General features: G+C 34.5%; 2 protein-coding genes across 2 annotated transcripts; one reads left to right on the forward strand and one right to left on the reverse strand.

Annotated features, from left to right (window-relative positions):
* Window positions 1–1,921: 1,921 nt before the first annotated feature.
* LOC114306775 (T-complex protein 1 subunit epsilon) lies at window positions 1,922–9,515 on the forward strand. Its single transcript, XM_028252065.2, has 9 exons — window positions 1,922–2,402; window positions 3,267–3,585; window positions 4,737–5,085; window positions 5,513–5,645; window positions 5,749–5,801; window positions 6,874–6,976; window positions 8,502–8,668; window positions 8,787–8,900; window positions 9,053–9,515. Exons 1-9 carry the CDS (start codon window positions 2,204–2,206, stop codon window positions 9,221–9,223), a joined length of 1,608 nt encoding a protein of 535 aa, XP_028107866.1. The 5' UTR covers window positions 1,922–2,203; the 3' UTR covers window positions 9,224–9,515.
* Window positions 9,516–13,744: 4,229 nt separating this feature from the next.
* Window positions 13,745–16,039, reverse strand: LOC114306776 (putative pectate lyase 5). Its single transcript, XM_028252066.2, has 4 exons — window positions 15,875–16,039; window positions 15,009–15,749; window positions 14,344–14,482; window positions 13,745–14,233 (listed from the first exon to the last, which is right to left on the reverse strand). The coding sequence occupies exons 1-4, from the start codon at window positions 15,979–15,981 to the stop codon at window positions 14,012–14,014; spliced, it is 1,209 nt and encodes a 402-aa protein (XP_028107867.2). The 5' UTR covers window positions 15,982–16,039; the 3' UTR covers window positions 13,745–14,011.
* Between the last annotated feature and the right edge of the window lie 332 nt (window positions 16,040–16,371).

A 16,371-nucleotide genomic window follows, 5' to 3' on the forward strand; every position in this document is an offset into this window, starting at 1 on the left:
CTTGGAAATCTTGAGACTTACACTTCATTTATTCTGCCTTTTTAGCTTCATAGACTTTTTGACCCTTGAAATTTTCTATTAGCTTTGACGGTATATCCAAGCATCCACACGTCCGCATCAATTACTGGTGTCAAGATATTCAGAAGAAATGGACAAAGTCTGTAGGAGATAAAGCCTCTCTTCAACGATCAGAAAAATTCATGCTAAGAAACGACAACAACTACTGTAAATATTTGTGTTTGTAATTATTTGCGTCTGTCAGTAGTAAGACTTCTCTTTCACTCACTACTTTAATGGGGCAGATGACCCTACCCTGCTCCATTAAAGAAAAGCTGTGAGAATCCTTACGCGTGTCTTGTAACAAATTATAGTGGGTGTTTGAGAAGTGGGTTTTTATGTAGGTTTTTTAGTTGTAGGATATTATTGGAGAAATTTTTTTTAGCGTTTAGGAAGATAGTTGGGTTTTTTTGTGATTGGATGTGATGTTTGTGAGAGAAAAAGTGAAATGATTATAGGGTTTGATATGATATTTTGTTTAGATTTGTTTTTTTTTTTTTTGGTTTTACAAAAAAATTGTCTTTTAGTGAAAAAAATAAAAAAAAACCCAAAAAAAATTGTTGCCAAACACCGTCATAGTGTCAAAATTTTATCAAAATGGGATGATTGAATGATGTAGCTTTGTTTAGTGAAGCTTTCCTTTGATAATCAAAACACAGAAGTTAAAAACATTCCTTCCCAATTTTTAAGTAATCAAATTTTTTTTTAGCTTATTTAAGTCATTTCTGTTTAATAAATTATAAATAGAAGTTGCACCAAATAGTCTGGTATAGACACCCAAATTAAAATAAACTATAAATATCTATCTATCTATCTATATTATATTATATTATTATTATCTATCTATCTATATCTATATAGAATTATTAAGTGAAAGCTGAGCACTCTTACCACTTACATAACATGCATATTATGATATTAGTTTTATTATTATTTATTTGAATTGCATACGTATATGAATTACGTATCTTGTGTGCCACCTACTAATATAGTTACTATTATTAAGTGAAATTAGACTTGGTGTCCAAATCTTCACGCCATGCTATGTGGCAGCAGCTTTTCTAACATGAAATAAAAAGGTATAAATAGAGGTAGATAAGGTTTGAACCTAAGAATTTTTGGGTTTCATTAAGAACAATTTTACCACTTGGATAACATATATATATATATATATATAATGATATTAATTAATTTGTTATTCATTTAAATTGCACATACATTGTGTGTGTCACCTACTAGTTATTATTATTAAGTGAAAGCACTCGTGTCCAAACATTCTCGTTATGTCATGTGATAGATTTTTCCATCCTTAAAAAAAAAAAAAAAATTCAATTTCGTTAAGAAGACTTTTACCACTTAGAAAACATACATATTATAATATTAATTAATTAATTATTTATTTTTATTATTACTTATTTGAACTGCACACACATCATATGTACCACTTGTTAGTATTTAATAAATTTTAGGAGAAATTACAAAACAAATCCTAGAATTTGACTCTTATAATAAACTAAATATTGAGTTTTTAATTTTATCAATTTAAATAATAAATTTTTAATTTATTTTCAATCTAAATTATTTACTTATTTTCGTTAACCAAATTGACTAAAATTTTGATATTTTTAGCCATTAACATCAACCAAAAAAGGTATTTTAGACATTTAATATTTTTAATGCTAAAATATTCCTTTTTTGGTCAATTAGTTAACGAAAATAAATATATAATTTAGATAAAAATAAATCAAAAAAATTATAACTTATATTCACAAAATAAAAAATTTAAGATTTATTTTGTTAGAAGGTCAAAATTTATAATTATAATTATTATTTTTTTTAAATTTCAAAAATAAATCAATAAAGTGAGAGTACCCAATCCTGAAAGAAACAGTCCGGGTCCAAGAAACAGGAACCGGGTCTAACCGGGGGCCAAAATGACCTGAAAAGAAGCGGGAGGGTTTTAGGGCTAGCAAACAAGCAAGCAGCGTTGCTGCTGTAAACTTCTCAAACTCTCCAGCGGGTGCTACTGGTACTGTCTGTGAACTCTCAACATTCTACTTTCGTTCTTCTCTTTCTCTCTAACAGTAGTTGAGTTCGATTCGAGATCTCAGTCGGCGATCTAGTCGAATCTGCAGAAGAAGCAGAAATGGCGTTAGCGTTCGACGAGTTTGGGAGACCGTTCATAATAATAAAGGAGCAAGAGCAGAAGACGAGGCTCAGAGGTATCGATGCTCAGAAAGCCAACATTTCAGCCGGAAAAGCCGTCGCTCGCATCCTCCGCACCTCTCTTGGCCCCAAGGGCATGGACAAGATGCTCCAGAGCCCCGACGGCGAAGTCACCATCAGTATGTCTATACACATATGTTTCATCTTACTTTGTTTTTAACTTGTCAAATGATCAGCTAGGGTTTTTTAATTTAATAAATTTAAGGTTTTTTTAGTCTTTGATCTGTTTATCTGAAGTTTATTTGTTGATCTAGGGTAAGGAAAGCGAAAAAGGTGTGTCTTGATTCGTGAACTTGAGTATGTTAAGTTGTTTTGGTTTTTTTTAGAGAATATGGTTATAATAGTGGGCATGGGTTTTATTGCGGACGTACAGTTAGTTCAAGTGTTCCACTGAGTTTTGTGGGTATGAGTGCAAAAATTGAATTCAGTAAGTTTTGATGTCTGTTACAATTCCATAAATGGAATGTGCAACCGTTTTATTAGGTTTAAGCACGTCATTAACCACCCTCTTACCTGTGGTTAAAATTTGAAATTAATCCATTTTGTCCCACTTTTATGTACATTTTGGACAACTGATCAGGCTTGCGAAGATGATATCTTTGAATAAACCCTCATTTTGGACACCTGATTTACTGAGTTATTTTTTTATTATTGTCATCAGTTACTGCTGAAATGGGGAATCCTAAATTAACATGGGGCATGGTGGTAAAAAAGTTATGAGTCTGTTTAATTTAACTGAGCATATATCCTTTGACAGAGCATAATGGCGAAAAAAATTTCATGTATCTAACCCTACTTGAGTGAGACACGGGGCTTGGTTTGGTTTGGTTACTATTGAAATGGTGCATTTGTAGAAGTTTAAAATAGAGCAAAATAACCACACAAACACATGCGATTACAAAAGAAGAAGTGATTTTGTTCAAACTAGCAGTTTGTATCTCTTAGTTATGAGCTTCCCTCACCTTTCATTTCTATGCTGTCAGCAAATGATGGTGCAACTATATTGGAGCAAATGGATGTTGATAATCAAATTGCAAAGTTGATGGTCGAATTGTCACGAAGTCAAGACTACGAAATTGGCGATGGAACAACAGGAGTTGTTGTGATGGCTGGTGCACTTCTGGAACAGGCTGAGCGGCTTTTAGAACGTGGTATTCATCCTATTCGAATCGCGGAGGGCTATGAAATGGCTTCAAGGATAGCTGTTGAACATTTGGAGCGGATTGCACATAAGTTGGAGTTTAGTGTGTCAAACGTAGATCCATTGGTTCAAACTTGCATGACAACTTTATCATCTAAGATGTAAGTATGACACTACCATTCTCTTCTGTTTTTTCTTTCTTTCTCACATATCGAGTACAATGCTTGTGTTATGTTTGTTTGTTACATTATATTGTGTGGTAACTGGAAAGTTGTCCACTGCCTTATGCTTTATGATGATTATTTAAACTGATATTATGTAGAATTCTTAGGCCTGTTATAGTTCCTTTATTTTGACAGAATTATGAACAGTTTATTATGATTCTATTTGGTCTTTATGCTTCCCTTGTGCTCATTTAAAAATGTTTTGCTTGCTTGTTTCTTGTTTGCTCCCTCATGTCCTGAATTTGTATGCTTGTCCTATGTTTTATCTTGAAATTAGTGCCTGAAAGTTCACTTTTTAATTTGAACATCATGACATCTTCGGAAAGAATTTATGGTGCTGCTTATTTTTTTAGAATATTTTCTTCTTTGGTTGAAGTGGCTGTTAATGCAATAGGCTATGAATGGAATATGTCACCCTTTGGAAGACTATTGTCCATGAAATATCAAAGTTATATCCATGGTGTCTGAATAAAATCATTTATGACATGTCCTTTAACTCTGTTTATTTTTTTTAATTCTTATATACAGAAAATGCTGAGTGATGCAGTAGGTTAAGCTCAGAGTAAGGACAAGAATGCTGTGAAGTTTTTACTTCAGGAAAAGTGCTTTAAATTGCATGTTTATGTAGATTTACTCTTTATTGCAAATGGCTATTTCCAGAACTATTTTGGATCCGTCTAGCATGGTGCTAGAAATTTTTCAATCAACTGAAATAAGCAACATTAAAAGCGATCAAAATGTTGTTAGAAGTAGTCTTATGCTTTGTATACCGTGGAAACTCACCATCAAATTTAACAGAAATGAGAGTGTAGGAAAAGGCAATTGTCTTCAATTATCTGATTGTAATATTGGAATAACTTTCCAAATGATTTTTTTTTGGAAGTCCCATATATTCTTTGTTTTAAAATTCAAATAATTTAATATTCACTTTGTCATTTTACCTGTTTTGATATTTTCGTTTAAATACGAACACAATTACCAAAAAAATATTAAACTAAGGCAAAGGGTAATTTTTGTAAATCTATCATGCAAAGGTGCTTTGTGTTTCACAATACTGCATTTTAATTCCTTTCAAATTTATGTCGCAGTGTGAATAGATGCAAGCGCAGTTTGGCTGAGATTGCTGTCAAAGCCGTTATGGCAGTTGCAGATTTAGAGAGGAAGGATGTTAACTTGGACCTAATTAAAGTGGAGGGGAAAGTAGGTGGGAAGTTGGAGGATACAGAGCTAATCTATGGAATTCTTGTTGACAAGGATATGAGCCATCCACAGATGCCGAAGCAAATAGAGGATGCAAAAATTGCAATCTTGACTTGCCCATTTGAGCCACCAAAGCCAAAGACCAAGCATAAGGTTGACATTGATACTGTGGAAAAGTTCCAGAATTTACGTCAGCAAGAGAAGCAGTACTTCGATGATATGGTTCAAAAATGCAAGGTAGGATTGGAGTGTAAGCTTTACAGAATGGCAGCTTACATACCTATATTTTGAATTGTGTATGTTATGCATGTGCATATATTTTTTTTATTGTATTAACCTTCTTCAATGCAAAAGGGAAAACACCTTCTTCAATTACAATTTATGTGTGTGTGTGCATAAACCCCTGTTACCAATGCATAAAAAAAGATTACAATTAACTATATTCCTTTTGGATTTTGTTCATAATATATATTGTTGTTCTGATTGATTTTGTTCCTTTATTATGATTACATCAACATGCATGTGTCTGTTTGTTTTTGTGAGCTTATGCTACCTAGGTTCACTTGTGTAGTTATTGAAACGTGTTAAGTGCAATATAATTATGTCAATTTTATACATTGAGGGGCTTGATTTTCCTTACAACTTTTCTCTACCTGAACTGTAGGATGTTGGTGCTACCTTGGTCATCTGCCAATGGGGTTTTGATGATGAAGCAAATCATTTGTTAATGCATAGGAACTTGCCTGCTGTTCGATGGGTTGGTGGTGTGGAGTTGGAGCTGATAGCAATAGCTACAGGTTTGCAACAAATTAGTATTTTCAATCATCACTTCTTTTCTATTCTGGTGCTCTTACTAATATTTACCTTCTGTACTCACAATTGTCTATTGGTGTCGTGTAGGTGGAAGGATTGTGCCAAGGTTCCAAGAGTTGACCCCTGAAAAACTTGGCAAGGTATTTTTTTTAATACTGCCTCGTTATCCTAGTTCTGTAAATTAAGATATCTTTTTTGCATGATTTTGTATGGTTTTTTAATGTCATGAACTTTAGTCATATTTTGTTTTTGGCCCACCTGAAGATGTGGTGCACACAATGACGGGGTAATTTTTGTACCTACCACCCAAAGAGTTTGCTGAGAGGCTAGTTCTACCTCAAACAAAAAACATTGTTGTGTTTGCCGCTGACAGTGGTTTTAGTTCATGGGTCATGAGAAGGGTAACCCCTAAGAACTACGGACAGTTTCCCTAAATTTAAATGGTTAATCATTTGGGTGGCCTAACAATGACTTTTGAATCTTGTGTCCATCACCAAAGTTAACCTCCTCACATCTTTCTCCATTTGCATGATTTTTAGTCCTTGTTGCCAAAGATAAAATTACAATGTAATTTCAAAAGTTAGTAGCATGAGATATTTCTATGCCCATAGACAACTTCATCACCTTGTATTCTGCTCTCTGTGTAGCCTTCTATCAATAAATTGTTTTCTTTATTATTATTTTAATTGAAAATGCACGATGAGTCGAAGACAACCGCTGCATTTACATCACCAAAAATATGAGATGAGTATGTGCACGAGACACAACACGGACATGTGGGCACACAAATGTAAAAAAAATACAGGACATGACACGTGGGAGGACACGTGCAAAACATATAATTTTATATATTTTTTATTTGTCATATATTTGAATATTATGTATTTATTCTATGTCAAATGTTTATTGTCATCAAATTCATTAACCTTGGGTTGTATTGCGTCTGTGCCTTGTTGCATCTCGAACATGGTGCGAGTAAGAAGTCAGCTTTCTATCTTTTCATTGGTAGTAAGTATGCCATTTCTTTATTTTAGTACTTGTTAGAAAAGCTTGTGTTCATTAATTTCCTGCAAGTTATAATCTATGTTGTCTCTGTTGTTTCATGTTGAACTTTCAGTTTGATGATATCGTTATTCTATAGTTTTATCTTATTACATTTCATTGATGCATTGCACAAGAAATACTGATCTCGTATTTTGCTTACCCATTTAGGCTGGTTTGGTGCGGGAAAAATCTTTTGGCACCACAAAAGATCGCATGCTTTATATTGAACATTGTGCAAATTCAAGGGCTGTAACGATATTCATTCGTGGTGGTATGTTGATGAATCCCTTTGGCTTTTTATATTCATTCCTCCCACAATTATTTTCATTTGGCTTTTTATATTCGTTGGAGTTAAATATCACTTTGATTTATGCCTGGATACAGTTACTGTATGCTCTTAATGGATGCTATAAGTATGAACCCTACCCATGCGTTGTAATACTTATATTTTTAGATTGCGTATCATGAGTTCTGCCATTGTCAATTGGCAGAGGATTGGAACAACATAATTTAATTAAACTATTTGAATGAGCTGTTTTTGTTTGCATAGCTAGTTCTTAAGAGAAAAGAGAGTGGAACATTTTGCACATTCTGATTTTATACAGCATTATCTTGAATTTTTTCACTACTGGATTGGGCAATAGTCAGTATTCTACTGTTCTTTAAATTGCGCAACAAGGAAACAAGAAAGAAGGTAAAGAAATAACCCAAAAAAAAAAAAAAAAAGGAAAGAAAAGAGAGAATAGTTAATTATTCTGGAAGATAGTGAATCAGTTGTTCTTTTAATCATGTCATCCAAGTGTTTACATGCAACTGAATCATGATGTGGGTTTTACGATGGCAAATTTTTTGATTGCATGGTCTAAGCTTGTTTGACGATTCAGCCGGCAGGAAGCTTAATGTAGCTATATGGGTCCCACATGACCTGCCATATCAGCACCACTAATGGGATAGACCCACGACCATATCTGTTTTGCTGGACTCAAGACTTACTCTCTGATGCTATATAGCATGCCTTTGTAGGGAGAATGGCTTAGGAACCGTTTGGGGTTGGTGCATATGGGACGCTTGAGCAGCTCATGATCCTACACTGCATCACCAAGCACTTGTGAATTGGTGGCTAGAGTTGAGGGATCATCAAGGTTGCTTGGGTCATCCTCTTGTGGTGACCTTACTTTAACCAGTCTTAGACATGACAGGGAGAGGCCTCTTTGTCCAACTCAAGAATCAGTTGGTTTTCATGGCCTAACACACCAAGAATCCTCTCCATATTATCTCTCATTGCCACTCTTTCTTGCCCTCTAAAGCTGCCTTGACTCTCTCCCTCTTTACCTTTGGTGGTGTTGTGCCATCTTAATGCCTACCATCTTTTGAGAAGTCCATTACTGGTTACCTCACCCACCTTCATGCAAACACTTGCCAATTCAAAATAACAATGCACGTGTTGCTTTATTTTGCCACAGTTGTTTCATGCTCTGACTATGCCATTTGATTTCATGTTTGTTCTCTTTTGTTTGGGATGAGCTTGGATAGCTATACTATGCTATTCTATCCCCTTTTGAATTAAAATTGACTGGTCATTTTACTTATTTCTTCATAATGTAATGATGAGGGTATGTTGTCTATCCACAAGCTTTCCCATTCTCACAAATGAAAGTAAATATATTTGAACTAAAAATGACATGGGTCAAAAATTGATGAAGAGTAAGAGAAAAGACCATGCTGAAGACAATTCAAAAGAATGACGTTGGACATACTCAGACCAGCTTACACTCTGGTGTTTGATGATGCATTAGGTAACAAGATGATGATAGAGGAGACAAAGCGAAGCATCCATGATGCATTATGTGTGGCTCGGAATCTCATTCGCAACAATTCTATTGTGTATGGTGGTGGTGCTGCTGAAATTTCTTGCTCACTGGCTGCGGAGGCAGCTGCTGATAGATATCCAGGAGTTGAACAGGTACGACTCTATATAGATGTTATTCTTTTATCTTCCTTTCTCTTTTGTCTAATGCATTCAGAATTAATCTACTTTTTTATTATTTTATTTATTTTTTGTTTGGTGTATGTGTCTGCAGTATGCCATCAGGGCTTTTGCTGATGCTCTGGATTCTATCCCCATGGCGCTTGCAGAGAATAGTGGTCTCCAACCCATTGAAACACTGTCTGCAGTGAAATCTCAGCAAATCAAGGTATAGTTTTTGACACGGTGGTTGCTTTTAAGATGGTCTGATCTGAGCTCTCTCTCTCTCTCTCTCTCTCTCATGTAGTTTGAGTGGTATTTTCTCCCAAGTAAATAATGGTTGTCAATTTTTCTAAGCATCATTTTGGATTCAATATGCAGGAGAACAATCACTGCTGTGGTATAGACTGCAATGATGTTGGCACGAATGACATGCGTGAGCAAAATGTCTTTGAGACTCTAATTGGGAAGCAGCAGCAGATATTGCTAGCAACCCAAGTTGTGAAGATGATCCTGAAGATTGATGACGTCATCTCACCTTCTGAATACTGAAATATCAGGTACTAATGTCAAAGTTTTGCTTCTCCCAGAATTGTGGCCACCTCATATTATTGGCTCACATGTCGACTCAAGTACTTAATCTACATGTTCCTTGTGTGGGATCTGCCTAACTTTTGAGAACGGGTGTATTTTGTAGTACGATGCCGTCTTGTGGTTTTCAGGTTGCTGAATTTTGTTGTCTTTCAAACTTTTATGGATCACTTTATGGTTGTTACTCTGCTTGAGATGTTCTCTTGGCATGTAGAATATTTGAAGTGCCAGATTTTCCACGATTGATTGTTTACTTGTTTTTGTTGCCCAACCCCATTAGTTACCGTCCTGCAGGACCCCTCTCTCTCTCTCTTGCGCGCGCGCACACACACACACGCTTACACTTTGCATGCAGGCCATGTTTGTTTCATTTATTGCACTAGATAGGATTATTAATTCTGGGACTGTTAGTCATGAAATTACCAATCCCTTGGGATTATGTATCTTATATTGTGTTTGGCCTGTGGCAAACCCTTCTATCACAACTCAAGTGGATATAATAAGTGTTATGATATATGCTAATTTTTATTTGTAGAGGGATAGTCTGTTATGTGGTGTTACGGTATCCTTGCCAATATGTGCCTGTTGGGTGTCCTTGGAATCTGGGTGGTAGGAGGTTGTATCCATTAGTTAGTTAAAGGTAGGTAGTTCCATAGGATGTGCATGTGAAGAGAGCTCGGTGAGGTGCTGTAATCTTATTAGCTTTAGGACCCTTAGGGTCTACTTCTCCATTTTCCACTCTCTAAATGGAAATGATCCAGACACAGCTTGCTCTGTCCTGCAAAACTTTTCCTACAAACAAGATAAGATTTAGGATGCACTATAATAACCATCTATTTCTACCATTATATTTTACCATTTGATCTAGCTGTTTAATACTAAGCATTTCTTTGGAGATATATATAATAGTGGTGGGATCCACTACACCGATATTGTGTTGACTAATGTTACTAGAAAATGTTGATATCTTAGTGAATTACGTATTGATACGTAATTGCGAAACATGGTACACTTCCTTTTCAAAATTGTAAATTTAGTTATCTGAAAGATCTCAAAAGTTTATTTCAATATATTTTCTAAAATGTTATCTTAGGAGGAAAAAAAATCAAATATAATAAATTAAAATCCAAAGTGAGTTAAGTTTTGACAAGATAAAAGCATCAAAAATGAAATTTTTTATTAGATATCTAATAGTTAAAAGAAAATTACTTTAGGAGTATCACATTTGAGAGCACGTGGTGTATTATGTTTTCGTTCTTGTTTCACGTATCAGAATGAGCCACGTTTTAGGTAGCATAGGAGGTCGTGTTATAATAAGTGAAATAGTTATTTTGGTCATCAAAGTAGGATATTTATGTAAGTATCTAAAGGTGATATTTTTTTTTTTTTTTTTGGTTGAAAATTTTACCCTTTTTGAAAAATTTGTATTAAAAATATCACAAGAATAATGTGACATTGTCATTGTAAATAGTAGTTATTTTCAAGATTATTTTATTTTAAAATGAAAAGGCATACATTGACTTACATCTACAATTTTTTTTTTTAAAAATATTTTTTATATGAATTTTCTTTTTCTATATTATTATTATTATTATTATTTTTTTTTTCCATTTTCTGTTTTGGTCTTGTGAAGATGTTTCATCCCTCACACTTTATAGTGGAGTAATTATTCGATATTTTCAGACTTCACATGGTGCTTTTAATTAAAAGGAAATTACCTGTCAGAGAGGTACCTTCAAAAATTGAAAGTTTATAGTTTTACATTTTAATGTTTATATAGTTTATCACTAATTTAAAAATGTTTTTTTCAAATATGCACTGATGTGAAATCCCTTCAATTAATGATGTTGGTAAAAGAATTAACGAGTGAAATAATGCTATGTATCATTATGTGTACTAATTGAAAGAGAAATGATAATCTAGTTCATGTATTATGTAATTTTTCATTTCTTGACAACACTACAATAAACCCATCCCGTTCTGTTCCCATTCCTAAACATAGGTGGTATCTGACAAGATAAGAGTATTATGTATAGTCTGTGTACATACCCTGGGCACACGTAACAGAGTGCCTCTTCTTCATTTGATATTTATGGATGCAGAGAGAGAGAGAGAGAGAGAGAGAGAGTAGTTATTATTGTTAGGAGGGTGGGTAGCTGGTGTGTGTGTGAGATGATAAATGGGTCTATTTGGGGATTGTCGGCGGGGATGAGCTTTTAATGTGACCACGTTGGTTGTTTCTGATATCTGAATGCTGAGAGAGAGAGAGAGAGAGAGAGAGAGCAGCTTCTTTAAAAACAAGATATGGTGGTGGGGGTGGGGGGTTGTAAATAGGGTCATATGCGTGCAACTTTGTCAATTGATGTCTTGTTGCTGCTGCTGCTTCTGTGTGAGGTTTGTAATAGAGTCCACACAAACATGGTCCTCCTATCTAGAGAGTACAAGTACTAAGAGAGAGGCACTTTCCTTTTTCCCTTTTTGTTAGTCCTACTAACCCATGTGAAGGAACAGCCCCTCAGTTTTTGGGGTCCCATAGACACAATGAGAGAGAAGAAAAAAGCTACTCAGTACCCACCAGCATTTGGACTTACAAGTGAGTCCTACCGACAATCGTATTCGATGTGCGCGTAAGTTGATTTAGTACTCAGTCATCAAAAAAAAAAAAAAAAAAAATGGGAGTATGATATTATTTATGCAATTTTTTCGAAATAAATAGGAAAAGAAATCACAAGACACAATAGGTGAGTTATTCAATTACAAGTAGTTATTCAGTATTTTTGAAACACTGATATTTTCTATGTGGTGTTCCAACTCATTTAAGTCTGTATAATTGATGACAAATGATAAGGGAGTATTTAATAATTATCTTTGAACTACTTAATAAATGTGAGTCAACATTGTAACTTAGTTACTTCATTAATTGAGAGCACTATGGTGATTTTTGTTTCGAGGGATAATGTCATGGGATTGGACTAATAGTTCATCCGGATTAATAGTCTGTTGTTTGGTTGTTCAATTTTGCTCCGGACTAATAGTCTCCCGACTATTAGTTCCAAATATGTAGGACTATTGTGTCCCATGAAAGGGGGTGAGACACAAATGGGGAGATAAAGGGGGATATGGGATAAGGGGGTGAAATGATCATTTTAACCATCTACTATTTAATTATGTATTATATTTAGTAAAATTCAACAAAATTCAAATGTCTCAATTTAAAAATAAAATAATTTTATTAAATTTTTATTGATGTTTTATTTATTTAATTTTTTAAAATAATTTTTTATAGATATTTTATTTTAAATTTTTGTTTATATTTTATTTAATTTCATTATTTAAATTTTAATAGATGTTTTATTTGATTTCATTATTTAATTATTATTATTTTTTAAAATAAATTTATTTGAAATTTTAATTAAAAAATAACGTATATTTTTATTGATATTTAATTTATAAAAAATAAAATAAAATAAATTTTTATTGAATAAAATAAAATAATAAAATTTATTTAATCTAGCTAAAAATAAATAATTAAAATATATTTAATTAAAAAATAAATAATTAAATTTATTTAATTGTGTAAAAAATAAAATAAAATAAAATTTTATTTAATCTAGTTAAAAATAATTAAAATATTAAAGATATGTTTAATATTGCTATTACTTAATAAATAATTGAAAAGGGTAAAATAGTCATTTGAGCATTTGTCCTTCTCTATAATATCCCAAACAAGCATAGGATTCATATCTTATGCAACCAAATAATCATTTTCTGACATTTAATTTCATGATGAAACAAATATGAGATACACATTCATTCAAACCAAATAGTCTGGGGACAATGTATCGAAGACTAACAGTTTGGTGGATTTCAATCCTCACTTATTCAGTCCGTCCAAACAAACACACTCATTTATAGACTATGTTATATGATGGTTTGAAATTATTGAATAATTAACCAGACAATCTACTTGGTTCAAGAAAGTTATTATTTGGGGCATTGTGCCAAGAATAATGTTTCATGTATAGAATTAATATACAACCCCCTCACCCAAAAAAATTTCTTTTAATGTTTGGTTCTGATTTATTCAAGATAAGGTCTCCATCACATGAAAGGCTATGTTTGGCATAAATTTTTAGGTTAAAATAGTCACAAAAGATAAAATAGACAAAAAAATTAATAAGATAAAATGTTACATTCAAACCATAATCATTTTATTTTTTCTCTCATAAAAGTTAAAAAAGTTAAAAAGTCCATCACAAACGAGATTTTTTAACCTCAAATTAAAATAGTTAAAAAGTTAAAAAGTTAAAAAATCAAACCACATACTCAACAAAGGTTTAAATCTGAATCACACATTAATTTTCTGAATATATTTGTGTACACGTTGCAATAGCCATAGGACTTACATATTTGTGTGGACAAGTGTGGCTCCTTGGGAGTAACATGGCTTGCTTTGATGTACAATGACACAAGAAAATCCCATCTATAAACGATTATGTATATCTCACAACAATAGTAAACTGGAATTTGAATTCATCTACACTTCAGCTCTTGTTTCTTTCTCATCTCATTAGGGTTTCTAACACAATACTTAATACCCCAAATGGTGGTACTCTTTGAAACAGGCTGAGCTTGTAACAATCATGCAAAAGGAAAATGGAAAAAAGCAAAAAAAACACTTAATAAACTTGCTTTTATAAATACAATTTTGATGAATTATTTTCCCCCTATTTGTGGCTCAGCTGTTGATTAGCAGCGCGAGCCCTTCTTGCAATTGAGTGCACCAGCTCCCGATGTCAACGAGTTTATGAGCGATGAGGGCCTTGCGCCCAAGCTTGACGCCCTAGCATAGCTAGAAGACGCTCCTGCACCGGTTGCTGTGAAGAATGCGCCATTTAACATTAGGTCTCCTTCTGATCTCCAGTTCCAATTCTTCCATTCACTCGCTGGTGCTTCCTCGCGTTTGGTAACCTTAAACAAACGATCAGACAATCAAATTAGCCTACAATTTGAACTAATTATACAAACACTTTGTTAAGCTTGCTTACTAAAATTAAAAATTAAAATTTTTGGGTTCTCACCTCTTTACTGAACCTGTCATTGGGAGCCAGAAATCTATTCCCTTGGCTGTTGATGGTTGGATTTGCACTGCCACCAATTGCATACATTTCCCAATGGGTATAGTCATTGTTCACCACATGAAAATATCCATGTCTACATCTGTGAGCAATGTTAGAAGGCATCAGGATCGAATCCTCAGTTGAAAATCAATGCCTATCCACGTGGTAGAAAACACAGAAATAGAACACAAAACCGGACACAGACACTAACAAGGGCCCATAGACTCGTGAGTGCTTGTGTCTCGCTATGTGTTCCATTTGTGTGCATAGTGTCGATTTTTTGCATAAGGGTCTAGAAACACAAAAACTACGCAAAGAACTTGACATACACCAACAAGGGTTCACAGGCTTGTGAGTGTTTGTGTATCCTGTTTTGTGTTCCATTTATGTGTGCATAGTGTTGCTCTATTGCATAAGAGACTAGAAACACAAAAAAATGAGCACATAATGAGACAAAGACGCCTACTAGGGCCTACAGAACGTTTTGTGTCGCATTTTCTTGTGTATAGTGCTACTTTATGCATAAGATTAGGACATTAAAACGAAATATACAAAGACACTCACAAGGGCCACAGACTTGTGAATATCTGTCCTGTTCTGTATTTAGATCTCAATTAATTCTTTACCTTGGCATCCTTTGCACAAGCCCCTCGCCAAAATGGTTAAAGGCTATGGTAACTTGCATATTCTTGTCCTGTGTGTAGGTATTACTGTGGCCCAAGAGCATGACCTTGTCGTGGTGGGTCATGTAGTTGTTAGAGATGGTGATTGCTGTAGATCCATGAATGGCATCAATGAGTCCATCATTGCAGTTAGATAAGGAACAATGGTCCACCCAAACATAGCTTCCCCCAAAAATTGATACCCCATCACCATCCGATATAGTCCTCCACCCATAGTGATTTGGGGAGTCCCTCACATTAGCATTCCCTCCTTGCTTGCAATCATGTATATTCACACCATGGATGATAATGTTGGTCACATACTGTATAGTAATGCAGGGCCCACCAGCAATGTGGACGCTCGCGCCACGACCGTCGATCGTCTTGAAAGAGTTCATGATGAGCTCTTCCTTGAGCGTGATCACCATGTCACGCTCGAATATGATCCACAATGGCTCCTCCTGGATGACGGCATACCGAAGTGTGCCAGGTTTCGGGGTCACAGCATCGTAATCTCCTGAATCCGTGACCACGTAAATTTTACCATCCCTACCGCCAATGGCATGTTTGCCAAACCCTATCGCGCAATCTGCTAGGCTTTGGCGGTTTTTTTCCCAATTGGGGTCGCACCGCCAGCAGTCATCGATGGGATTGCCTGTGCCGCAAGAAAGGAATCCCAACTTCCTTCTTGACGCATTGATGCGCCTGAAAACAAAAATGATTTACAAAAACATGAGACATTTCGTATTGTTAGTGTATTGTATGTGAAGCATGTTATAACTAGAAAGTACTACTAGCTATTGAGTTGGTGAAAAATGTGTGTATCATACTCATGCACTTCTTGTACTACTTTCTCAGGATCTTGAACTGGTGAACAAGAAATGAAGTTTGGAGCTAGAAGGGGCAATAGGAATAGAATAAAGAGAGTAGTTGCCATTGTATTTTGGAGAGAGAGAGAGAGAGAGAGAGAGAGAGAGAGAGAGAGTTGAGAGGAGATGGGAGAAAGTTGAGCGGAGATTGGAGGTTAATATAGAGGCGATGAACATGAATAAACAATAGCATTTTGGGCCCACCTGCTTCATGATTTAGGGTTTTAGGGTCCCAATTTGGTACTTTTTTTTTTTTTTTTTTGGACCTCCCAATTTGGTACTTCCGGTGTTAAACTAACTTTTAAAATGATTCCCATTACATACACACACATATGTTTGCATTGATCTATATGTATATAGATTTTAGTTCAATACGCTTTTACAAGCCATTGAACGAAGGAAACTTGGAATTTGGTTACATGATTAACCTTTACTCACCTTGTATATAGTTTGATGTT

This window comes from Camellia sinensis, chromosome 10, assembly GCF_055761805.1.
Source record: "Camellia sinensis isolate YWXY chromosome 10, ASM5576180v1, whole genome shotgun sequence".
Lineage (NCBI taxonomy): Eukaryota > Viridiplantae > Streptophyta > Magnoliopsida > Ericales > Theaceae > Camellia > Camellia sinensis.

Bases quoted from the DNA above. Each gene is read 5' to 3' on its own strand.
- LOC114306775 (XM_028252065.2), top strand. From the start codon at position 2,204: ATGGCGTTAGCGTTCGACGAGTTTGGGAGACCGTTCATAATAATAAAG. The intron at 5,646-5,748 runs GTTTGCAACAAA...GGTGTCGTGTAG, and splicing joins GCTGATAGCAATAGCTACAG to GTGGAAGGATTGTGCCAAGG. The intron at 8,669-8,786 runs GTACGACTCTAT...ATGTGTCTGCAG, and splicing joins GATATCCAGGAGTTGAACAG to TATGCCATCAGGGCTTTTGC.
- LOC114306776 (XM_028252066.2), bottom strand. From the start codon at position 15,981: ATGGCAACTACTCTCTTTATTCTATTCCTATTGCCCCTTCTAGCTCCA. The intron at 14,483-15,008 runs GTAAAGAATTAA...CATTGCTCACAG, and splicing joins CTTGTGCAAAGGATGCCAAG to ATGTAGACATGGATATTTTC. The intron at 14,234-14,343 runs GTGAGAACCCAA...CGTTTGTTTAAG, and splicing joins ATGACAGGTTCAGTAAAGAG to GTTACCAAACGCGAGGAAGC.